At 41.5% G+C, this 27,528-nt stretch overlaps 1 protein-coding gene across 1 annotated transcript; it reads left to right on the top strand.

Moving 5' to 3' along the window:
• On the top strand, positions 1-27,265 carry LOC136874590 (uncharacterized). The gene is made up of 2 exons (XM_067148227.2): positions 1-112; positions 25,186-27,265. The coding sequence occupies exons 1-2, from the start codon at positions 105-107 to the stop codon at positions 26,432-26,434; spliced, it is 1,257 nt and encodes a 418-aa protein (XP_067004328.2). The 5' UTR covers positions 1-104; the 3' UTR covers positions 26,435-27,265.
• Positions 27,266-27,528: the final 263 nt, after the last annotated feature.

The raw sequence follows: 27,528 nt of genomic DNA, 5'->3' as shown, positions 1-27,528 counted from the left end.
GGGAAGTCACGTGACTAGCGCAAAAATGTCTTTAAACAAGCGTGATCAAGCTGAGTGATGTTAATCGAGGACTCTCCGGAGATCTGCACAACGCGGTGCTCAACATGGCTCCGTGAGTACATAAGTTGTCTTTTCTATAAACATCACGTGTTCTTGCTTTGGAAGAGGGAGAAAGCAGAGATCAGGCGGCCATGGCTGCACATACAGGTCATTCCAAGGACTTGGCCGTAATCTTCCTGTTAACAGCGTAATGCAGGTGGCTCTACAACCGTTCTCCAGTATTCAAACTTGAAATGCATTTATGTGACTTGATTTATTGTGCTTTCATAGATCAAGGCCGCCTAACTGTTTTTTGTTTTTTTTTTACTTGCAAGGTCAGTAATTAAGTAGAACGGTTGATCATGGGCCAAAAACTTATATTTTATGGAATATCAGATTTAAAAAATAGACTTTAGCTAAAGCTTTTAAATGAATTTGCATGGCGTTTCAATCAGTTTTGCAAAGATCGGTGTTGCAAATTTACTCACCTAATGAAAAGTGTGGAACTGGTCTTTTAAACTTAATGAGTTGCTGGTTTCTAGTGATGTAACTGACCGTGCAGAAGTTGTATTCAAATGATAGTTTGATATTTTGCTCTTCAAGAGGAAATTCGCATATTTCTACGACAGGAAAGTCACACGCATGAAGTGTGAGGAGAACGCAACTGGTTGTCCTTCCTAGCGTTTCTAGCTGGCATGATCAAACATTTGAATGACTTGAACCTGGTATTACAAAGTAAAGAAAAACTTATGAATGATATGCACAGTCATAATTCCATTTCAGATGAAACCGAAATTGTTTATTATAACCACTAAAAAATGACCTCGAACAAGTTAAATAACTTCAGTTCAAGCGGGTCACAGATAAAGCCCAAGCCGTAGTTTGAGCGCCTCTTTTGTAGGTTAATATTACGTATATGCGTACGCTGGCATGTTTACATGCCATATTATATAACGCAAAGATAATTTCTGTAATGTATGGAATGTTTCTAAGGTGGTCATCTTGCTGTTAACTCGTAATCATAGCGACTGAATAACATTTTTATGTCAGCGATGTTCGCCGTAGATGGACTTCAAAATAAAAATAAAATTCGTTAACTCTGTTTCCTTAGCTGGTATGGTAAATATACACCAGATATAAAAGATCGAAAACTGAGTTTTATACCATTTTTATATCTAAACCTTTCGAACAGAATTAATATTTTCAAGTGCGAAGATACCTGGAAGTTTGTAAAAGAAATGTAATAACAATAAATGTCACCGTTATTATTTCGTGTACAGTAATAACGTACGAAACATAAAAGATCGGAGATTATATTTTGCACAGCTCCTATTGTGTCCAGTGTTTCGATGTAGCTACAATTAACTGCGAAGTCTCCGACTGCATGGCTAAATGGTTGGCACACTGGTCTTTGGTACAAGGGGTCCCGAGTTCGATTCCCAGCCGGGTCGGAGAATTTAACCTTTATTGATTAATTCAGTTTTCAGCACTAGAATGTATCGTAAGTAGGGCCCCATCCTCAGAGAAGCGCCGGTCGTTTATAAGTAGAACCCTGCGAGGATATACAAAATAGTACCCGCATCCCTACTTCCTTCATCAGCGGATACTGTAAATATTTAACTACAGTATATTAGACCCAAGGTATTGAAACGGATATATCTGTTAACATAATACAATAGGCCTGATACCTGGCACCAAACCCCCATACAATCACAGGATTATGAGGGACTTTTTCTTGCGACAACTACCGACGTATTGACTTTAGTTCCTTCCGTCCATTAATTGCGGGCAGATTTACGGCTTTATGGTTTTAAGGATCTTTACATATCACCGTTCTCCCATGCCAATGACAAGAGTCGCCTAACCACAAGCAAAAATAAGAGTATACTTGAGTGAAAATGAATAAACATTATTTAGAAATTATCAGAAAAATATCCGCACTGTCAAACAGTTTGCATCCGCCAAGACACTCACTTTGCTCCAGGCTTCTCCGGAGGCCATACCCATTTACAAAGAAATTAAAAATATTATTATTCCTAGCGTTCTTCTCGCGACACAAAAATTTGACATTTCCTGTTTTGGCCCCCGTAACATTGCTACGCCATTGTACACTAATAAAAAATGATACAGCCTACTGTACACTGGGGCAATATCTGAATTTTAAAACCGAGTTTCGAGAAGTTCTATAAAGCCGCTTCCTTTCCGTTGATGTAACAAACAAACAAACAAACAAACAAACAAACAAACAAACAAACAAACAAACAAACAAACAAACAAACAAGAACTGAAATTTGTAATCTGAAATTCACAAAGGAAAACGTTTATTTTTTGATAATGGCTTTACGTCGCATCGACACAGATAGGTCTTATGGCGACGATGGGATAGGGAAGGCCTAGGAGTTGGAAGGAAGCGGCCGTGGCCTTAATTAAGGTACAGCCCCAGCATTTGCCTGGTGTGAAAATGGGAAACCACGGAAAACCATCTTCAGGGCTGCCGATGGGGTTCGAACCCACTATCTCCCGGATGCAAGCTCACAGCCGCGCGGAAAACCTAGTATGAGGAAAAACTTTTTAAGTGTGCAGACAAAATTATTACTTTTTTTTTTTTTTGCTGGACTGAGTATCTCAGACTCCACGTTATTAAAACACGCTATACATTTCATTCAGTACTTTCCTCGGATTTAGATTTTCATATGCTTTCCCCAAGGCTGTTTATTTTCCTTTTCTCTCTATTTCTGAGACTTTTATTGCAGTCAGGGAAGGTGGCCCTTTCGCTTGATCAAACATTTACAAGTTATTTACGATACTTCCTAAGCTCTCCTCATGTTTGCCTCTGTGGTGTAGTGGTTAGTGTGATTAGCTGCCACCCCAGGAGGGTTCGATTTCCAGCTCTGCCACGAAATTTGAAAAGTGGTGCGAGGACTGGAACGGTATCCACTCAGCCTCGGGAGGTCAACTGAGTATAGGGGGGTTCAAGTCCCACTTCACCCATCCCCGAAGTGGTTTTGCGTGGTTTCTCATTTCTCCTCCCTGCAAATGCCGAGATGGTACTTAATTTACGGCCACGGCCACTTCCTTCCCTCTTCCTTGTCTATTCCTTCCGATCTCCCCATCCCCCACACAAGGCCCCTGTTTAGTATAGCAGGTGAGGCCACCTGATCGAGGTAATGGTCATCCTCCCCCGTTGTATCCCCCGACCCAATTCTCACGCTCCAGAACATGCCCTTGAGGCGGTAGAGGTGGGATCTCCCTCTAAGTCCGAGGGAAAACCCAACCCTGGATGGTAAACGGATTAAGAAAGAAAGAAAGAAAGATTCCTCATACGTGAGAAAGAAAAGTACCGCCAGTAATAACAATGTGGGCTGGGAAATGCTTAATCTCCGAGTTAACAGTTTGAATTTACCGTCTGCTGTACGTACATTGGCTGGAACTGAATCCGTGACACTGATGTATTATAATGTGTATCTATCTTGACTGAATTCAGCGACACTCCATCAGCCCCCTGGGAGTGAACTGCGAAGGCTATCTGACAATAATCCGCAAGGCAACTTATTCAGAAGCCCATAAGGCAACGAACCGAGGCCTGTTTACAGACAGAGGGTAGACAGTTTGAATATTGGATTTAAAGAATAGCAACAAAGTGCATAATTATTCCAGAAAAACTGTATTTGAATACACTGAGATCATGCATAAAAGTCACAAAACTCAGAAACGAGGTATTTCCGAGCCCAAGTTGATACAATTCTTTTTTTTTATTCTCTACGTATAAATAATCTATTCTCAAAATTTTGCCCCGTACTTTTGTTCAAAACTGTATGTTGGGCCGATGGCCTTCGATGTTAGGCCCCTTTAAACAACAAGCAAGCAAAACTGTATGTTACCTCACTCAGTTCTCCATACGGTTGCGTGTTGACAACAGCAGTTGTGCTGTACACTCTGTTTAGGGACCATGCTACACTGGATAGTCCGAGCCGCCTAACATGACAACTTAGGCTCATACCCCATTATCCCATGGTAACTAATATCGTGACCTCCAGGACCAAATACTAGGTCACTCAGTCACCACATATTATTCACGAACAAGCTCAGGACTGCATTGACCCACATAACAATCATGATATAACAAACTGAGGGCTTCCAAGCCAAGGCAGTAATGGCGTGCTTGACACATCCCGAAGAATGTAACTACCACTCTGGAGAAGAACGTCGCCAAAAGTTTCAGCCAAACAACAGCAGATAATTCTGTGGAGGATATATTCCACTTTCTATAGATATACACATTCAAGTTTTGACGAAGTTAAGAATAGTAGAATTGCGTAGCTTCAGCCTCTCCTGGGTCTGTGCGGAAACGCCTTTGTATCATCTGTATGTACCGTATTTACGCGTGTACAGGCCGCACTTACATTCCGAGTAAGTATATCTTGTAAAATACGTTATCAATATATTATCTTGAGCAGGCGTACTGACATTTACCGCTCCTCTCTTGACTCGTCACTCTCGTTCGGCTTTTCACTGTCAGATGATGCAAGTCACACCGCTTCTTCTTCAGTCCCATCCATCGCGTTGGAAATTAAGCTTAAAGCGACCATTATTCTGGTATGAAGTTTCATAGGCACAAAACAGTCACACATTTGTGACAGCAAAGCTTTCTTCAATCGTCCTGCTGGCGTCAATTCCATGCAGCTGCATCTCCAGTCGCGAAAGAAACGCGCCGGAGACGTCGAGTACTTGTAACATAGCAACCATTCCTTCTGACATCACAACCATGTCACACTTCTCCCGCTTCATCTTCATTTTCCGTCAAACGTACTTGTAAACTATCACCAGCCTAGATTGTCGAAGAATGTCGACGAAGGAATTGATCTGGACGCCGTTCACTGACTTCAATCAAACCACGAACAAATCTTCTGTCATCCACCCTTTGACCGAAATTTCTGAAGCAAACATTTATTTTTGTGAATATTAGCCGTCTTGAAAATAGGGTAAGGCCAATAAACACGCGGCTTATACACGCGTGAGTACGGTACATTGAGTCTTCAGCCCAAAGGATGATTGGCTCCCCAACAGCTTTACGTTAGTTATTGGCTCTTGAACTTCAAACTTCATACCATCGGTAACCTTTATTACCCGAAGACGCACACCACCCCATTCTGCAAACTAATACTATGAATAAGAAATGCAGAAGCGATTCTCAGACATCGTATGGTTTTTAAAATGCTAACTTTGGAATTCAGTTCACGGTTCTAAAGAGATACCGACTTGGACTATTTGTACGAATGCGCTGATGTCGATAATGCAATAAACTGCTTTTAATTCAATCTATACGCAATATTAAACTAATCGGTTCCTAGAATAACCTCCCAAATATTTACGGATTTCACAATACAAAAATTAAAAGTGAAGGAATATTGTAGGAACAGTAAGCTCCAAAATCAAATCGGCAATTAAATCAGCATAAAAATGCATATTGAATCCATAGAACTGGGTGTAACTAATTATTTAAAAGAAAGCTTTCTGGGCGTAAATAAACGACAATAACAATATTGCGTTACATTTTGCCACAACAATAAAAATTCAACAATGGCCAAGACATAGATGAGGCATTTTCAGCATATTTTGAATCGATTTATTCTCCTAAAAAAATCCAAATACTGGATTCCTAACAATCCATCAGTCACTATCAACACAATGTACCGTACAGTACACTGAAGAAAGTTACCTTACATGAGGTTGAAGTAGCAGTATGAAATGAAGCTTAAACCACCAGCTGGTATAGATCACATCACGACACATGTAATTACGGTTTTTATATACAACGTAACTATTGAAACTGCCACATTTCCATCTACTGTATTTGGAAAATAAGTAGGGTATGACCAATTTTGAAATCAGGAAGACCAGTGTTAGTAAGTAGAGTCCGGAAGTTCAAGAATTTATTTGGCTAAAATAGGCAGGCAAATAAGCACTTAAAATCTAGGAAATAGGCAGAAAAATAACTAAAATAGGCATTAAAATGTTAAAAATGGACCCTAAAATAACAAAAATGTTTTAATGTAAGCTACTTAATACACATTTGCATCTTATAGTACAGTATTAATCTTAGGAGGTACGAGAGCAGGTAACCTTCTCGACCACTTGACTTGTGCAGTGAGATTTTTCAGTAGAGATTTGTGGTATTCGAAAATATCGTTTGTGCATTTTATCTATTAAACTAAAATGAAATTGTACTGTTTATTATTAATATTATTTCTTCACTAGGGCCACTGAGGACCGCGTTAAATCTCGTTAGATTTGGCACTGAACTTTGCTTTCTTAGAGCCCAGAATTCCCTCATTCTTTCTGAGTGGGCCTGCTTGCGTTCCTCTGTCCAAGGGACACCGTGTCTTCTTTTCGGTTGTTCGTCTCGGTTTAGCCCCTTCGTCACTATCTTCTTTTCCGGAAGATACCTCTATCAAAGGCATCCTCTGGTTTAATTTGTAGCACTTGAAAGTCTTCTTTGGTGTTTTTTTTTTTTTTTTGCTAGTTGCTTTACGTCGCACCGACACAGATAGGTCTTACGGCGACGATGGGACAGGGAAGGAAGCGGCCGTGGCCTTAATTAAGGTACAGTCCCAGCATTTGCCTGGTGTGAAAATGGGGAAACCACGGAAAACCATTTTCAGGGCTGCCGACAGTGGGGTTCGAACCTACTGTCTCCCGAATACTGGATACTGGCCGCACTTAAGCGACTGCAGCTATCGAGCTCGGTCTTTGGTGTTTTTAAACCAAGGTATTGTGATTTTACGTTTTGAATGAAACAAGTGAAAGATCTGTTTGATCAGCCTGTTTCCGTCCATTTCTTTTAGGTGATAGTAAAATCGTGCTCGTATTTTGCGGGTTGTTTCTGTAATTTTCTCTATTTTGTTACAAACTTCTTTGTTGGATGCCATTCATGCAACGGGTTTCGGCTGCAACATAACTACTGGCTTCAGAACCGTTTCATAGTGACGTACCATTTTATTGCTTTGGAAAAGGCATTTTTTGTTGTAGATCGTGAGAGACGTTTTGTAGGCTATTTCAGGTTTATGTATTCGTTCCTTAAGTGCTTCCTTGTCCAGTCCATTTTGCATGATGATCTCACCCAGGTACTTCATTCTTTCTAATCGCCTGATGTCTCCGTATTTCGCCCGAAGGTTTGGTGGTACGTCTTTGATGTTAGTCATTACATCTGTTTCCTTCAAAAGATATCTGCAAGCCAGTTTGGTTGGCGATTATCTTTACCAATTCGATTTGAATCCTAGCGGTTCAACGTCTTTTTGTTATTAACAGAGTACAACGAAATTATATTTGATTTCTATTGATTAATTTTTAGCCGGGCTGAGTGGCTCAGACGGTTAAGGCGCTGGACTTCTAACGCCAACTTGGCAGGTTCGATCCTGGCTCAGTCCGGTGGTATTTGAAGGTGCTCAAATACGACAGCCTCGTGTCGGTAGATTTACTGGCACGTAAAAGAACTCCTGCGGGACTAAATTCCGGCACCTCGGCGTTTCCGAAGACCGTAAAAGTAGTTAGTGGGACGTAAAGCAAATAGCATATTAATTTTTATATATAAATAATAGCACACTCAAAAAAGGCAACTTTCAAGTAGGCAAAGAGAGCTGAAATAGGCACAAAAAGGAAGAAAGGTAAAATAATAACTGGTGCTGTAGTACCCAAATTTAATTGAATTAATTTTACGCCATGGAATTTCCATTAAGCTAAGTTCTTTAATGTCTCAAAGACAGCACGGGCTCCTCTCCCCGACGTTCTACTGGTACAAACACAGACTCAGTGTCCACAGAACTAGTCAAGGAAGGACAGATAGATGCTTTATTCATAGACTTTCAGAAGGCATTTGACAAAATAAACCACGACGTGCTCCTGAAAATAACTCAGAATTGTAGGATTCTCTGACTGGCTTATACGCATTTTAAGTTCCTGTCTCAATGGTAGGAAGCAATGTGTCATTTCACAAGAAAAATCTGAAGAATTTTCATTAAATTCGGGAATAGTTCAAACACACCTAGGCTCCATAGTGAATGATCTTATTTTCAATATTTTCAATTCTCCAGCAAGCAATTATATTATTTTTTAGTCGTCGTTCGGGAACAATAAAACTATTTTTAACTAGAGACTGGTCGTTTTCAACTACTGTAGTTCTATCTAGATATAACAGAAAGGAAAATTTATTTTCATCAACCAACTGGGCTGGACCTCAACAGTATGCTCATTGTGCTGAAAAGGAATTCTTCATTTCTTATAGCTATCTCACTGACCTTTCTTACATCACCACCATTCACAGTAGAGCGCAGTGCTGTTAGCACATCAAACTGCTTACGTAACCACTACACATAGCACTCATATTGTTTTATCGACTCACTAAACTGTATATGGAACTCGGAACTCTTCAGAATCAATAAATTATACTGCAAATTCATATGAAAAGATGAAAGCAGACATGCCTACCACAAATAGATCTTGATCTCATTCACAACGCAGTATTCTGTCTTCTCTCGACAGTGCTCCTAGTAACAGACTAGTCATTGTTCTGCTCTGGTTCGAAACTAGCAAACAGAATTGACGGTAAAATCTTCTAAGACAATGTGGGGACTGCCACCTACCAGAAATTATCCGGTATACGCTACTATATCTGTCATATTAACAGAAATGCCGCCCGACTTTCATGTATTTCATCTCTGAAAAATCTTTGAATATAAAATCATTTTATGATTTGAACCCTACTAAATGCACTTTTTAATGAATTTTTATCCTCCTGTTAGCCCATATTGTGACCGTACAAAATCTGCGTTTTTTTTTACTAATTTCTTTACGTCGCACCGTCACAGATAGGTCTTATGGCAACGATGGGTTAGGAAAGGGCTAGGAGTGGGGAGGAAGCGACCGTGACCTTAATTAAGGTACAGCCCCAGCATTTGCCTGGTGTGAAAATGGGAAACCATCTTCAGGGCTGCCAATAGTGGGGTTCGAACCCACTATCTCTCGAATGCAAGCTGACAGCTACGTGACCGAAACCGTGCAGGTACTCACTCGGTCTGTGGGGTTTAACCCGAAGACCGGTTTGTAGCAGCTCTGCATGTTGCCTGTTCAGTAGCTGTGAGCAGCTCTGGCAGGACTCGTCGGTCATTAGTTGCCTGAGGTTTTACAAGTATTCACGTCATGGGTCCCTTTTCCGTGGTTATCAAGAGAGCAAAATATGAAATAAATGTTGGGCACCAGGAAGACCAACTTCCTGCAAAAATATATTGTAAATTGTTGTGATTATTGGGATTTGATTATTTGGACTCGGAAGACGGCGATGAATTGTGTATGTAAAGTATTTATTCAATTGTTTGTTTTGGTTTCTCCTCAGTATGTGAATTTTGGAATTGTTTGTTTGATTGTCATGGTAATTCTGGTGCATCCTGTACCACACGCGCCACATCGGCGTGGGAGATTTCCGGTTTCGTAAAGTTGCATCAATTTCGTAATTTCTAGAGGCTTCCTAAATGTTCTTTGTCAGCACTATTTTATCTGCGCTCCTATTGGAGAAAATAAAAGGAAATGTGATTGGTAGGTGAAGGAAAACATCGTACGCTCATTGGCCGTGGTAAGATTTCATAATTTCCGGGGAGAAGCGTTGTCGCTGGAGCCTTGCTCTGCGAGGGCGTCTTTTCTGTTTGACCACTGAAGGGAACAGTCACCTTCCAAGGTACGGGTCTTCTTGGCCCCGCCATTCGGTAAGCACTGATAATTTTTTTTTTTTTTTTTTTTTACTTTTCAGGTATTCAGTTTCAGATGTAGTGTTTCATTTAATTTATCTTGCCGGAGCGTACCCGTGTTTCCTTCTGCTTCCAAATGTTATCATTATGACTTAGCCGTTTCGGTAAGTCACCTCACTTTAAGAGATAGTTCCCGTTTGTTGTTTTGTAAATTAAATGTTCTACGCCTTTCGACGTAATCCTTATAAGTAATTTTTTCCTCGGGACTGTCTCATTCATTCCGCTTCATCGTGGAATATTCATCTTTAGGTCGGGTACCCTTTCTCAGAAGTGTTTTTGAGGGGGCTACCCGCTGAAGATGCTCTGCTCCATGATTATACGTAAATATTTTCCTCCTTAGATGTATCTCTTCACTTTAGTATAACGTTACCTTCCTTTCATTTATTTCAAACTGTTTTGGGTTTTTAAAGGTAACGCCACGACAGTGGAACGTCATGTGTGATGTTCCGGTATAAAATAAATTTAATAACTAAATGCTACCCTCATGTAAACTGTAAATTGTAATGGTTGTTGAAATAATGCCGTCAAAATTTTAATGGTATTTTGGCTATTGCTTTATATATGAAATTGAATCTAAATTTGTTAAGTAAAGTGTAGGATTACATTGACTTCGCTTCTTCAGTATTACCAATACCTTCCACCGCCTGGATATGGTTCCCAGCCGCTTCCCGGTTATCCGTTCTTAATAGTCATGTTGGTTAAACTGTTTGCTTATTTTCTGAGATTAATGTGCTTGCAAATTTAGTTTCGTACATGTTGACATGCCTAGTGTAGAGTACTTTTGGTGAATGCATTACGGCAGCAAACATTTTCTCTTCATTAAACCTATTAATTGTAACCTTACCCTTTGGAGAGGTTGCAGTATGTAAATTAAAATAGCAAAATGAAATATATCACAGTTAAGTTACATCACAGGTCTGTTCAATGAATCTGGAATACATTTCTTCTTCTTCTTCTGGTTCTTCTTGCGGTGCTTATCCGTTTCGGATGCTGGCGATTAGCATTGTAACACACCCTTATCTGTAACTGAAAAGTCCCTTCGAACTTGTATTGAACCATGTTCGCAAGTTCTTCAGCCAAGAAATTCTTCCAGGTCCTCTATTTCCTTCGATCTTTACCCGTCTCTCACGATATGCCCTAAAAACGACAGTAGAGCTTATGATATTTGACTGTCAAAAATCTCTTTTTTGCTTTCCCATTCTGACTGGGTCTTGTTACTCTTAATATGAAAGAAAGTCCTCGGTCTGTTTCCAGTCATTCAACCGGGTCAGGAATGGAATGAATGAAGCCCCCATTCAGCGGCGAGGATATACATCGTGCCGGCTGCCGAAACCTGTCGCACTCCGCTGGGGCAATGATTTATGACTAACAGATGAAGTTATATTGGAGAGTGTCGCTGGAATGAAAGATGGCAGGGAAAACCGGAATACCCGGAGAGAAATCTGTCTCGCCTCCACTTTGTCCAGCACAAATCTGACATGGAGTGACCTGGACTTGAACCACGGAACCCAGCAGTGAGAGACCGGCACGCTGCCGCTGGAGCCACGGAGGCTCTTGTTACTCTTAATATGTGTAGCATAAATTAAGAAGCAATGTAACCTTCTACCACCTGAAGTACAAGTGCTTTCTCTTCCTCACTTCCTCCGAGCAGTTCAGAAAACATGCAAACTCTGGATTATCCGGGTGCAGATTATAATTAGAACAATAGAATAATTAGAATAAATGTTTTCGTTTAGAATGCACTATTGTGCATGTGAATCATGTTTTACCGCCGGAAGACGATACAAACACCATTATCACCATCAGTCGTCCTCGAAATATTTTCCGTTGTTTCCCGTTTTATCTTCAGGTGAATGCCGTGACTCTAACTTCGCGGCCGATTTCCTGTCTATATATTTATCAAACCATTTCCCTAGGAGCTAAATGAAGATCATTTCCAACGACTCTAAACCCGAAAGTAAAATAAAAACTAGTTTTCTTATGGTAGGGTTCCCTTTAGAATTTTTTATCTTTCTTGATACGATGTGAAAGCATAATCTTAAACATTGGCAAGAGGAATGCATTGTTGATCGTACTTTTCTACCGGCCGCTGACTGATCTCAATAATAGCTTTTAAAAGGAATCACTTACAATGAGTGTTAACCTGTATCATATATCTTCTGTGAATGAAAAACAGAAGCAGAAAAAAAATGCGACGATTATGTCCAGAAAGCAAGTCATACTAAATATCAGCGTGTTTTAAATGTAATTTTGTAAATAAGTTGCCAGTTTCCGGTGAGTTATACGTAAGTAATACAGTGAGCTTTAAAACGTGGCAAGTAGCGTGTTTTGTAAATACAGTACATGCGCACTTCCCGGTAAGAAGTATATTTTGGATTATCCATAATATTCGCTTATCCGTGCAGTCACCGGTCCGCATTACCCCGGATAATCGAGAATTTGCTGTATATGTAAATATACACGCATACGCTATATATATATATAACTTATATAAATTAGTATTTCAAGAATGAAGTCCGCAAGTACAGTTGAATGTGGACGAATATGTTTGCGTGTGCGTGTGGGATTCATTATCAAGAATATATACCGGGGTATGAGTCACGGTACGAATTCTGGGTTCTTTTACTCTTAATATGTGTAGCATAAATCAAGATAATTATTATTCTTATAGTACAGAGTTAGGAGTGTAAATAGGTACATTTAAAATTGTCTGCACATCTGTAAATACGCAGTAGAGTTTATGTAAACTTACGTACATATGTGGATATGGAGGCACTTCCGTGTATGTGGGGCTTGCCCTTTCTCCATCTACCACCCCTGGAATGTACATGTACAATTGGGAACATGCATCATTTTCAAAAATATTTTTTTTGAAAAGTACACCAATGAAATAGTACGTAAACGTATTACATTGTGGTATGTCGCCTTGTTTTCTACCATTAAAAAATATTTAATAGTGCCTTTCCGCAAGGCGAGTGAAACGGCCTCTGACGTAAGCGGCGCGCTGTGACGTCACGATCCAGTACTGCATGGAGCTCTACCAGCCGTTGTGCATCAGCCGTTGCTAAAAGCCGATTGTTTATTATTCATGATTGCGAATAACTTCGAAATGACAGAAGAAAGGTTCAAAACAGCATAATCAGACAATCTATCATGTGTAAATGTCATCATTCTTGAAAAATAGTGACTTTTGTGGCCGCAGAAATTCGCGGATAACAAGCAAGTTTGTAAGTGGCGTCTTTTATATACGTGCAAACCCATAGTATTAGGATAACAACGAACCTGGATAGATATCACATCACTTTCAACATTTCCTTCTAGACTGATTCCCCTATTAAAGAATAACATTAGGCTACATTTTCGGGCTTTCAGCATTAGTAAAGTAAGAAATCGGATTTCAGCACTAACATAAACATATAGTACTAGTCCGCTTCTGTGGTGTAGTGGTTAATGTGTGCCACTCCCGGAGGTTCGGTTTCGATTCCCGGCTCTGCCACGAAAGTTGAAAACAAATAGTACGAGGGCTGGAACGGGGTCTACTCAGCCTCGGGAGGTCAACTGAGTAGAAGGGTTTCGAATCTCACCTCAGCCATCCTCGAAGTGGTTTTTCGTATTTTCCTACTTCTCCTCCAGGCACCTAAGGCCACGGCCGTTTCCTTCCCCCTTCCTTGTCTATCCCTTCCGATCCTCCCATCCTCCAACAAGGCCCCTGTTGAGCATAACAGGTGAGGCCGCCTGGGCGAGGTAATGACCCTCCTCACCAGTTTCATCACCATACTCAAAGTCTCACGTTCCAGGACACTGCCCTTGAAGTGGTAGAGGTGAAATCCCTCGCTGAGTCCGAGAGAAAACCAACCCTAAAAGATAAACTGATTATGAAAGAAAGAAAGAAGGAAAGAAAGAAAGATCATAGTACTATAGGGCTATAATCTATCATTCCCAAAAAAATATATATTTATGGTTGGGACAACTGGCCTACCCACTTCCGGGGCCCATGAAAGAGAATTAAATATCTTTGTGGAGGGAAAAGGTTAAACATGATAAAGATAAATATGACTTCATCTAGTTTTCACAAGTCGGGCTGAGTGGTTCAGACTGTTGAGGTGCTGGCCTTCTGACCCCAACTTGGCAGGTTCGATCCTGGTTCAGTCCGGTGGTAGTTGAAGGTGCTCTAATACGTCAGCCTTGTGTCGGTAGATTTACTGGCACGTAAAATAACTCCTGCAGGACTAAATTCCTGCACATCGGCGTCTCTGAAAATCGTAGAAGTACTTAGCGGGGCGTGAAGCCAGTAACATTAATTACATTTGGCTTTTAACAAGCTGAGCATATCAGGAAAGAAAAGTGTCCTGGTGACATTTTAGTCGCTCAATACAGGAATGTCTTTGGGTGCTGTGACTTTTACTTTTTTTTTTTTTTTTTTTGCTGTTTGCTTTACGTCACACCGTCACATATAGGTCTTATGGCGACGATGGGACAGGAAAGGCCTAGGAATGGGAACAAAGCGGCCGTGGCCTTAGGTACAGCCTCAGCATTTGCCTGGTTTGAAAATGGGAAACCACGGAAAACCATCTTCAGGGCTGCCGGCAGTGGGGTTCAAAACCCACTATCTCCCGGATGCGAGCTCACAGCTGCGCGCTCTTAACCGCACGGCCAACTCGCGCGGTATTTTTACCCTTCGGTTTATTGACTTGGCTTGTATAACCTAAAACTTAGGCTAAGTTGGATAATATTTTAAACACCTACATCACTATTTTCACCTGTGTGCAATTATGTTATTTATTTCATTAATATTATGATAATTATTATAATTGAGCATTGTTAACTTATAAGACCCCAACAGACAAGCATTGGCTTTGTGTAGAGTTATACATTTGTTAAATTCACGTTGTTTCCTTTCATGATGTACACGCCTATTCTTTGTTACATTATAGAGTATTTAGATATAGCCTAAATTTCTTTACTAATTAAGCTCTTCAATAAAGACATACATAACTGTCCCATACCAAGATATATTGGTAGAATTAGAGCTGTCAAAATGGTTCATAACCCCTTTGATTTATTATCTTGACATGGATCACCCAAAACATAGGTTAGGTTTGGAGAATACTTTAATAATCAGCATTATTTAATGCACTGTTTATTAACTTTCATATTCCAAGATGTAATTGAAGCATTTAAATAAAGCATTATACATTAAAATTTAAAGTTTTACCACTAGAACAGCTGACATGGAAAAGTGATTTGAAAATTCAAACAAATTCATCTTACGTTAAAATCTTCAAAAAAAAAAAATAAACTGTAGACTTTTCCGATATATCACCAGCATTTCTCCAGCTCGCCAAAATCCATTTCTCCCTAGTTTTAGCGTCTTTGGAACGTTTATAAACAATTTGTTTGGTATGGTATCCGATGTGCAATCTCTACACCATTTTTAAGTTTTCTGCCTCACTGTCTGCGCAGGATTCATTTTAAGTCTAAAATATACCATTCAGATTATTATCCAATGTATAGAACTCGAATTTAACTATACTAGACACCAACGTAAAGTAGAAATACGCGAAGTGTATCCTGCTTCTCACAGCACACTATGTGTTATTTCGTCTGCTAATTCAGTCAACCTGTACGATGACGTCAGGCCAATGAGATCGCGTACTTGCGTGACGTGACATTTTCGTAGATTTTTATCATGTTTGGAGTTATTATTTGTACATTCTGATCACATTTTTGAATTCTGCATGCAATTTTGAATCAGATTAGCATATTTTTAATTAAAACCCCGTATCATGCATGTTCCCTATTGAAAGAAAAAAAAACCCCACAACATTGCGCAACAGCCCCATACGGTCATGGCCTACCAGGCGGCCGATGATCAGCCCGTAACACTGCAGATTACGAGGTGTCCTTTGGTCGGCACGACGAATTCTCTCGGCCGTTATTCTTGGCTTCTCAGACCGGAGCCACCATCTCACCGTCAGATAGCTCCTCAATTGTAATCGCATAGGCTGAGTGGACCTTGAACCAGTCCTCAGATCCAGCTTAAAAAAACCTTATCTGGCTGGGAATCGAACCGGAGGCCTCCGGGTAAGAGGCAGGCACACTACTCCTACACCGCGCGGCCGGCGTGTGCAGTCGAAGGGAAATCAGTAAATAAAGAAATAATAATAATAACAATAATAATAATAATAGGCTCCATCAGCATAGGCTCCAGTTTCTGATTCGTTCTTTGCGTAATGGCCCAGGACCCCACGTCGTCTCAGAACTCACGAGTATCAAAATTCACGAATTCCAAGAAGAGGATTGGTAAGAGTAGGTTTCTTTACATGGGCTAGTTTCAAAACTCCCGAGCCGGGCCAGTTCTTCTTTGAATGGATAAATGCCCAACTTGCCCACATAAGGACTGTAGCAGATATTTGAAAATGTAATTGGAAATGTGCGGAAAGGTCCATTGTTTGGGTCAGCCGGAACTGCGTGCGCTCTTATAATTGGTACACTCGAAATCTTTAGTATCTCGTAGCCAGAAATATTCATTTCAGGCAAGAAATCACCACAGCCCTCAGAACCACCCAGTATCTGCTTACGCACACTCTCTCTCACTGGTCACATCCATCAGACGCGTTAACACATACACACATCTGAAGAGTGAGGGGAGGTGGAGAAAACGGAAGTACGAGGATATCTTAGCATGAACGAAATACACGCGGAGGGGAAGGTACTTGCTTCCCCGCTTGCCCACACGTCCCACTGGCTTGACAATGAAGGGACAGGGGAATGAAGGGATGAACCACACGCCTCCTTCAAGGCAACAGATGTAATGTGTATGTCAAATTGAGGGTCAAATTCTCCAGTTTCTTTGTAATTCGGTCTCTACTATGACTTCATTATCAAATGGCATCGCGCTCAACCACTGTAAGAAAGAATGACCCTTATTTTCGTCAATACAGGCCCTGTTAAATACTATTACTACTACTACTACTACTACTAATAATAATAATAATAATAATAATAATAATAATAATAATAATAATAATAATAATAATAATAATAACTGTTATCCTCAAAAACCAAAGTAAAAATAACCAGGCATTAAATAATTGTGATTATCAGAGACGCAAGTGGGTTTGGAAAACCGTTCCTATGAAGTTATTGTCAGCGCTGATCAAACAATTAAATGCCATATATTGGGGTGGGATTACATCGTGCACATTTCATAGTAATTAAATTATTCATTAATTTTCCTTGACTAGAAAAAGCCAGTATAACCAGAATGTTTAACGATAGAAACATCTTAATCAGTTCCCGAAAAAATGGAGTTGAGAGTGGCCTCTGAGTGTGAAACGTCGCAAGCCACACCTCCTAGTTGTCTTGGTTACTTCTCCTTCATCCTCAGGGTTGGCCAAAATCTTCGCCCAAACGCTACCTGTTTCCTTTTCCACCCGGAATTTTTGTGATCGCGGTTGTTCCTCCCTCATCAAGAAGTGGGCCTGTCGTGTAGCCTCGCACAGAGTATACGAGAAAGGAGGTTGAGAAACCCACGGACGTCGGGTATACATTGGTGAGCTGTTTTACTTAAAACTCTATTGTCACTTGGAATATAACTTAGCCTGCACACCCGGATTACAGTCTTTTATGACAAAGCCATACCGTTTCACCCGACTTGTTTTCTCTCTGCTTATAAAACCTATAACCGTTGTACATTAAATTTAGTTTATCGTTTTGCGAAGTAACGAATTCCATGTTGTGCAGTGCTCGATGACACCAAGCAGAATAACTGAGTAAAGATCGGTGTTATACTTCGAGAATTTGGTCGGTGGTAGGATGATAATTCCTGTTAACAATACAAGGGATATCCCGTTCTAAAAGTGGGTGGACAAATAAGGGTTGAAGAGCAGTGTGTCACCGCGCACCTCATCCCTCCTACGGTCATCGCTAGCACATGCTCTCTGGAGTCGTGAATTTTGAGACTAAAAAGAATGTTAATTTAGCTACTACTTTTTAGTCGTGAGTTTTGATCTATTTTCCTGTGGTATCCCGTCATTTTGTGTGTGCAGAGCGGCTAGGCTCAATGGCGCGTCAACTGCATGTTCACTCCAAATTGGAGATGCGTGCAACGATCAGTTTCCCATGGGCTAAACGGCTCAATTGCATAAACATTCATCGTGAAATCACTGCTGTATATGGTGAGCGTGCAATTTCTCGCCCAGGCATTGTAAAGTGGTGTAAGCAATTTGACGCCGGACGCACGGATCTTACGGACGAATATCGCGAAGGCAGGCACGCAACGTCCAGTACCGTTGCAAATGTTGACCGTGCGGATGGGATCATTAGAGAGAATCGGCGCATAACACTGCAGGAAATTGCCGGCATGATGAACATTTCGTATGGCAGTGTGTTCTCCATTTTTCACCGGCACCTTGGATTTCGTAAACTGTGTCAAAGACTGGTCCCACGTCTGCTCACCGATGTTCACAAGGGACTGTCATTGGCATTTTTGCAACGATATTCTGTGGAGGGCAACGAGTTTCTGCGGTGAATCATCATAGGGGATGAAACGTGAGTCCACCACTTCACCCCAGAAGCAAAGAGAACATCGATGGAATGGGTACACACATCACCACCACGAAAGAACACCAAGGTCTAACCTTCACTGGAAAGAAAATGGCGACAGTGCTCTTTGGCATGGAAGGTGTGGAATTTATGCCGAGAGGCACGACAATCAACTCAGCTTCGTCTTGACAAACGTTGAACCGGTTGCGTATGGCAATTAAAGAAAAGGGGCGGGGAAAATTGAGCGCCGGTGTGGTTTTGTTGCACGATAACGCAACACATCACACGGCTCGCCAAACGTCCGAACTGCTGCAGCGATTCAAGTGGGAGGTATGGCAACATCCTTCATACAGCCCAGACTTAGCGCCATGAGATTATCAAGTGTTCGGTAAGCTGAAAAAGGATCCCGGTGGACAACGATTCTGAAACGATGAGGAGATGAAAGCAGCTGTCTCCAGGTGGTTAGATAGCGCTGAAGGTAGTTTCTACACATCCGGGATCGAAAAGTTGGTTGACCGTTCCGAGAAATCTTTACAGTCTCTTGGGGACTATGTGGAAAAGTGAACCTACATTGTATGTTGTCATAGCCGTGTTGGCTATGTATAGGTGTTTCATAAATGGACATAACTTGGAAGTCTAACTTACTTTCCCATTCGCCCTCGTACTTCGGAACCGTTTACATTTCTCTCTGCTATGCCATCTAGGTTATTTCAGCCGAGCTGGGTCTGTACCTTAAGCAAAATTGATAAAGGCGAAAATGGAGGATCTTCGTTGCTGCCGTTGTAAAACGAGTAAAAATGTTCATGGCAACACAAGACCACGGCCGCTACCTCCCCAATCCTAGCTTTTTCTCACCCTTCCGTCGCCGAAAACCTTCGATGTGTTGGTGCGTTAAATTAGTAGCAAAAAATATTTAAGACGACATTTCATGAGAAAGATTTGCAATGCAGGATCCGGTTTCTCAATCACTTATTTAGCAATTATGTAGATTACCTGGTATCTTACAGAGTCGTCGTACCTCCTTCATATATAAAATCGCCTGCAGTATTAAATCGAGTACTACTTAATTTATAATACCAGTCCCGGTTTCTAGTCACCTGTTGCTACTCTTTTATTTTGTTTGTTTTCTTTGTTCTAGTTCGTATCACGCAACCAAATTCCCTTAACTTCATTTTTCTACTACTGCTTTCGAATCACACATATCCAGAAGCGTAAGGAATAGGATACGGGCCCGCCTGAAGGAAACAAAATTGGGCTCCTTCTAATAAATTAGGCCCCCTCAAAGAAATTGCATAAGGGCCCTTTCACACGATCCACTGCTTTCCACGCCACTCCACTCCACTCCACTCCACTACACCAGAGGTGTAGAGAAAGGCCGGTAGCGTTCACACGAGACACTTCGTGTGGCGCAACCTCCGTCCACTCTCGTCAACAGCAGGCTGCTGTCAACCGGCCTGGAAACGAAATTTCGAACTTGTAGCTCATATTATGTTGACCGTCTGAACGAACTAATCTGATTCAGTGAGCTTCCGGTCGCCCAGAGTGGAAGACACTTCAGGCCGGTTGACAGCAGCCTGCTGTTAACGAGAGTGGACGGAGGTTGCGCCACACGAGTGTCTCGTGTGAACGCTACCGGCCTTTTACCACACCTCTGGTGGAGTGGAGTGGAGTGGAGTGGAGTGGAGTGGAGTGGAGTGGAGTGGTGTGGCAAGCAGTGGATCGTGTGAAAGGGCCCGAAGTGGCTTCCACTCTGGGCGACCGGAAGCTCACTGAATCAGATTAGCTCGTTCAGACGGTCAACATAATATGAGCTACAAGTTCGAAGATTTCGTTTCAAAATGTGGGTTCCATTCATAGATAATGAAAAGTTAATATTAGAAATACAAAATCGTCCTTGTCAGTGGGATTAACGAACGACAGACTATTCAAATAAAATAAAAGGCTTCAAGTGTGGAATGAAGTTTCCCATAAAGTGATTCCACTTTTAGCCGAACTGGACAACTCCAAAGAGAGAGAAGTTGATAACTACAGTAATAGGCTATATGTGTTATATATTAACTATTTATTCGATATTACAATTACATGGGTCGTTGAAAAATAATAAATCAAGGGTTTTAGCAGTCTTCATTTCAAAAGAATTGCTTCCAATTAAATTATATAATAACATTTTCTTATTCGGACCGAACACGATAGCTGCAGTCGCTTATGTGCGGCCATTATCCAGTATTCGGGAGATAATGGGTTCGAACCCAACTGCCGGCAGCCCTGAAGACAGTTTTCCGTGGTTTCCCATTTTCACACCAGGCGAATGCTGGGGCTGTACCTTAATTAAGGTCATGGCCGTTTCCTCCCACTCCTAGCCCTTTCCTGTCCCATCGTCGCCATAAGACCTGTCTGTGTCGGTGCGACGTACAGCAACTTGTAAAAAAAACAATCTTATTCGTGAGATCTACCAGTGTTTTATTTACGGAAGGTAGGTGTAGCTCACTAAGTCGGTCGTTCAAACGGTCAACATTGTGTGCGTCACAAGTTTGAAGTTTTTGTTTCAAAATATCGGCGGAATAATTTTCCCATGTTGGTGTCCTGACGCTGTAAACTTGCTTCAAAGATTTCAACAATTCAAACAAATTCCCACTCATACGAAAGTAATTAAGGAACATTTTTAGATCACTGATACGTTCATCTAGAAGGACGATGAGCTCCTCGTTCTAGGTGATATGAATTCAATGCATGGACCCAATGAACCTTAGTACTCTTCTTTCACCTCAACCTTCTTTTCGTAAGAATAAAAATCTCAAGGATAACGTGCGCGTCCATGGACCAGATTCAAACCGAGACGCAAAATATATGGTGGGGACGAGAAGTTGCCGGCAAAATGACGGAAGTGGACAGCAAGTGTCTGAGAAGTGGCGTGGCGTGGCGTGGCGTGGCGTGGCGTGGCGTGGCGTGGCGTGGAAAGCAAGTGGACCGTGTGAAAGGGCCCTAACAATAACACATACAAATTTAACTACAGAAGATACTTAAATGCAATCTATATCCATTTCATATATACAAAAGACTTACTATAGGATTGCAAAACTAATGAATTGATTAATAACTGGCTGATATGCCCGTGCTTCTCTACGGAATGACCAAGGGGAAAGTTTTCATTCCCCTTCCCGAAGGGAAGAGGTGGGCCACCTAGAAGGTTACGCCTTCTCTCTAGCCAGGAGATTTGGCGGGGTTGGAGGATTTGATGGAGTTGGAAGAGAGGGATGGAGATTTGCTATGTTGAAAGAGTTGGGAGGGGGTCCCGACCGTTGGCTAAGTGTTTATTGTTCTTTTCAAAATGTACAATCTGGTTACAATTTACATGTGTTTTTACATAATGGTTTTACATCAATAGTTGTTAGATAACATTCCTCTGGTTCATAAAGTTTCTGATAACTATTAGTATGTAACACACTGGTCCAACATAGTATTTCAGCTCTTCGATCCCTACTCTGAGACGCTGATTGGAATGCGCAGTGTGCACACTTAAGGGAACTCCCCAGCTACATACCACCAATATTCAGGCAGGTTGTTTTACTCGGTACGCAGCAGTAACCCCATATATCGAAGATGAGTGGCAGCAGTGAAGAGTCAAAGCACATCACATCACAACAATGGTCAATGTAATGTACTGTTGATCAGTTTTATGAGCTGCATTGCAGACCTTGCAGTCTCTTAACGTTACGCCACTGCGCATATCTAACTCCTCAGCTACTCCCCGCCAGTCTAACTCAAGCACGCAACTGAAGTAGACGTGCTGAGTGGAATGTGAAGAGTAATGGTTGGAGTGGAACAATACCGGGCCGCGATAGGGAGGTGGCATTGGCGAATGAAGATGAAAACAACTGAGAAAATGGAGTATGAGTGATTTATGGAAGATGGGAGAGATGGTGTTGCTGGCAGTGGTGGTAACGACGCTGCTAGTTATTGGGGGCGTGAAACTAAACCCCAGCCCGAATGGTAGCGGCGACGATATGGAGGCTATTAGAGGGATAGTGAGAGAGGAGGTGAAGGACGTATGCACTATAGACCAAGTAAAAGAAGAGATGTTCCAGAACCAGTCCAAGAAATTTGAAGAGTTGGAGAGATGGATAAAGGAGAAAACAGGAGAGACACCAGCAAAGTCGGGAACTAATGAAGCAGAAATTATGAAAGTGAAAGAGAAAGTTAAAAATTTGGAAGAGGAGGTGACGAAATTGAAGAAAATGGAGGCGAACTGCTGTCAGTGGTGTATGAAGAGATGCATATTCATACATGGATTGAAGGAAAAAGTAAAGGAGGCTAAAGTAGATCTCATATATAACGTGGTCGAAGTTATACAGAATAAGATGAAGATCAACTTTAGCGAAGTACATATTGACGATACTCAAAGGGTGGGGAAAGTGAGAGGGAATAGGCCAATCATAGTGAAGTTGCTATCAACATTAATGGCGGAAATCATCGTGAGGTATGCGGACTATCTGCAAGACGAAAAATATGGGTGAGAAGAGATATGGGGAGTGAAGGCAGTAAGTGTATAAACACTTTAAGGAGGCATCTATTGGGGGCAAGACACCAAGGACTTAGAGTTCATATCAGGGGCCAACAGTTGATAGTATCTAATGGGAGGTGGGTGAGACGCTGGCCGCTGGCGAAGCTGCAGCAGATTGATGAGGAACTAAAGCGAGAAGAAATTGCGGAAACAAGTCAAGACCACAGGCAGGCGGCAGAGGAAGCAGAGCGGGGTAAGGAGGCAAGTGAGGAACGCACGCCAGGGGTCAGTGTACAGAGCAGTCCGGGAACAGAAGTGAGGAGTCAGCAAGTGCTGATAGAAGAAGATTCAAAAGAACCGGAAAGTCCAAATGTAAACAGGCAAGTGCAAAGTAAAGATCAAGGTGCACGTGATGAAATAAGGGGACGAGAAGCCCAGAATAAAGGGAGAAGTTTGAGTCTAAAGGATTTATGGGATAAGAAAAGTAAAATAGTAGAGTATAAGGAGGACAAGGTGCACTCCAAAGTACAAAAAAGAAGGATTGGAAGTAAATCAGGATAGGGCAATAATAACGAGAAGCAAAAATAGGGGAGGAAATGGGAAGGGACGGGAGGATGTTATAGTTAGACTGGAAGATAGGGTTCTTGAATATTGAAGGATTATTAAATAAGCTAGGTAATGAGGAAGTTATAAAAACGGTGAGAAGCTTTGACATTGTGGCGCACCTAGAAGCGTGGCTTGAATTCGGGAAGGAGATAAAATGGAAAGGGTATGAGACGAAGTATAAATCCCAGAAGGGAAAAGCACTTGAAGGGTAGAATGCCGGGAAGAGTAGTGTTATTAATAAAATAAGAGATTAGTGATCTTATAGAGGACGTAGAAAATTAGATGGATGAGGTAATCTGAGTCAGGCTTAATATGGGGAAGGTACAAGGAGGGAAAAGAAGATATGTCTGGCTTTTGCATATTGTCATCCCCCAGAACTCTGCTTACGCGAACGAAAAATTCTTTGAGTAATTATTACTAGAAACAAGCATCATAAATATCTGAAAAATTTGCTAAACAAACGAAATTACAGACAGCGGACCCCACTACAACTTTATTTATATAGATATAGATTACAAGTTGCTTTACGTCGCACCGACACAGATAGGTCTTATGGCGACGATGGGATACGAGAGGGCTACGAATGGGAAGGAAGCGGCCGTGGCCTTAATTAAATACCGTAGAGCCCCAGAATTTTCATGTTCTGAAAATGGGAAATGACGGAAAACCAACTTCAGGGCTGCCGAGTGTGGGATTCGAACCCAATATCTCCCGAATGCAAGCTCATAGATGCGCGTCCCTAACCGCACGGCCAACTCGCACGGTACAAGATAATTAGCTGAAAGGGTGAAATACTATTGATGAAGATTCCATGGCTAAATGGTTAGCGTGCTGGCCTTTGGTCACAGTGGTCCCGGGTTCGATTAATTGTTTAATTACCCTGGCACGGGGACTGGGTGTATGTGTCGTCTTCATGATCATACCATCCTCATCACGACGCGCAGGTCGCCTACGGGGTCAAATCAAAAGACCTGTACCTGGCGAGCCCAAGTCCTCGGACACATCCCGGCACTAAAAGCCATACGCAATTCCATTTCATTTATTGATGAAGAGAAGTGAAGTAGAACTATATTACACAGATGTTGTTTAAGAAAAAGAGCTCTTTAAAGAGAATATGGTCACATTGTTGACGAGAGTACGTTGTACGCCTAATTCAAAATACGGTGTATTTCTTTGTTACTGTTTACCTAGCCCTAACCAGTAACCCTATAACTTAAATAGATGTTAAATTGTATTTTTCATCACAGTAGGGTATATTGGGGTTGTTTATCTAGGATGTATCTATATGAACCTCAGCTCATTGACGCTCATTCGACGAGATGAAGAGAATGGTCGGGTCAATGATGAAGCTGTTAGTCGAGCCTGCTAGGATAGCGATGATGTCGATTCTTCTCGTGGATCTACTCACTGCCAATTCATGCGAGGCTCCCAGATTGTGAGCAAGGGTTTCTTTCTCTCCGGCAATGCCATCCTGAGACCTGCTGTACTCGGTAGAGCGTGCACTGGACAAAGGGCATCCTTCCACTAGAAGCTTGTTAGGCCCTCCGGTCTAGTTAGCCGCTTGTTTCACGGAGGTTTCGACTGCTCTAAACGCTCTACATTCGATTGTCTTAGTTTCTCACTTAATAATAATACTATTTATTGTGTTTTCTTAACTGACAGCTCTCTGACTTCGTCTTGTTTTTCTTGTTTCAGGTCTAGTGATACTGTCTCCAGAGACGATGGTAACTGGATCACCAACGAATTTCTTCAAGAAGTCATTGAAAAAGACAATCCTTCGAAAAAGGTTTCTATAATCTCCAAAGATATCCAGTTAGCCGTTGGCAAAGGAGAAAATTACCTCAGTATAATATTTCGTGTGGAAGCGGAATACAAACAGGAAAACTCGGATTATAGTGAGAAATGCCATCTTATCATCAAAGGTTTACCAGATGGTGATTATATCAGGAAGTTTATTTTTGAAAGTGGGGTATTTGTACGAGAATTAAGCATTTATCAAACCGCTTTACCACTAATCTATAGATTTGCAGAAGAAAAACTCAAAACCGTTCCAGCCATAACTCCCAAAGCGTTTGTCACCTCACGTGATAATACTGTTGTTCTAGAAGATTTGAAATATAAAGGATTTAGGATGGCTAACAGGAAGAATATGCTGAATCTTCAACATTGCAAAGTTGTGGTGAGAAATATGGCCCGTCTTCATGGTATGTCCGCGGCCTTTCATAAATACAACCCTGGCATAATCAATCAGTACACGGAAATTTTCCTGTGTGAGAAGAATCGAGAAAATATGGAGAAATTCGTACCTGTACAGTTGAATTGTCTGCTCAAGAGTGTCCAGTCATGGCCAGGCTTTGAAACCTATGCTGCTAAGTTAGAAAAGTACATTCCTTTTGCTCTGGACAGAGTGATAAAAGTCTGTGAACTCCAGGAAAGTGGGTTTCATGTTTTAACTCATGGTGATTGTTGGACTAATAATTATCTGTTTAAATATTCCTTGGAAGGGGAACCTATCGAAGTGTGTTTCATTGACTTTCAACTATCACGAATAGGTTCACCTGCAACAGACTTGTCATATTTCATGTACTCTAGCCCTCAGAATGAAATAAGGACAAAGCACATGGACCAGCTGCTGAGGGAATACCACACCGAACTTGAAGAGACACTCACAGCCCTAGGATGCGATCCAAGTATATTCACCTTCCAGGATTTGAAGAACGAGATGAAGAGACTGGCGTGTTATGGATTATTCGCCGCAAGTAGCATCATGCCGATTGTAGTTGCTGACGCTGAAGATACTCCCGATTTGGCTGAAATAACAGAAGATGACATAAATAGGGGAGAAACATCTTACTGGGAGAAAATACAGAAAAATCCCCGTTTCAAGGAGGTTTTACAGCATATGCTTCCTCATTTTGACGAGTTAGGCGTGTTCGATAATTGAATCCCTATAGAAGAGATGATCGGTTGGTTATGATTTGCTTCAGCCAATATGAATCGCGTGCTAAGTTCAATGAAGTCACAATAATTGCAGAAGTCTCCTGCGTTTCCACATGCAACGATGAGCCAAATGTTCTGAACTTTGTAGACAGGACTTTATACATTATATACCAAATGTATAATTGTGCAGTCAGCAACTTCAATAGTCCTCAACCAAAGCATTATTCAGGACAACTCCAAGCGTATTACGTTATTTATTAGCGAGTGCTACACTCGGTTTGTTCTTGTTGTTTTGATCATTATCCAAAGACTGGACTGATATCATCACTCTTTGCCTCAGCTAACAACTTCATCTCTATGTACATTTTTCATCCTACATCTACTCTAATATGCTTATAGTATTCACCTCTTGCTTACCCCCTATCACCCTTACCCCTCAAACTTCCCTCTAAAATCAACTCTGTTTCAGAATATCTTCTTCTGCTGCTTTTTCTACACTCTGTGGGGTCGCGGATGTAAACTGTGTCGCAAGTGTGGATTTGGCCCTGTTTTCCAGCCGAATGACCTTTCTGACCCAACTCTACGTGAAGGGATGTAATCACTATTGAGTGTTCGTGTGGTGATTGGTGGTGTGGTGTGTTGTAAATACGAAGAGCAGCGTGTTGAGACAAACACAAACAACCAGTCCCCGAGCCAGAAGAATTAATCACACGCGATTAAAGTTCCCGACCCGGCCAGGAATCGAACCGGGGACCCTAAGAACCGAAGACCTCAACGCTGACCTTTCAGCCAAGGAGTCGGACTTTGTCTTTCTCAGAATATATTCTTAATATTATTTACTTCTCCTTCCTGTCAAGTATTTCTATACCTCACCAGCTTGATTTAGTACCTCTTCATTTGTAACTTCATCTACCCACCTTACTGTCACCGTTCTCCTGTAAAACTACATTTCAAAGGCCTCTATTTTCGTTCTTTTGGTGGGCTGAGTGGCTCAGACGCTGGCTTTCTGAGCCCAAGTTAGCGGGTTCGATCCCGGTTCAGTCTGGTGATATTTTTATGCAACAAATGTCCACTATATGTATATATGTATGTATGTGC

The sequence above is a fragment of the Anabrus simplex genome, chromosome 1 (assembly GCF_040414725.1).
Source record: "Anabrus simplex isolate iqAnaSimp1 chromosome 1, ASM4041472v1, whole genome shotgun sequence".
Classification (NCBI taxonomy): Eukaryota; Metazoa; Arthropoda; class Insecta; order Orthoptera; family Tettigoniidae; genus Anabrus; species Anabrus simplex.
This window is presented reverse-complemented; position numbering and strand designations above follow the sequence as displayed.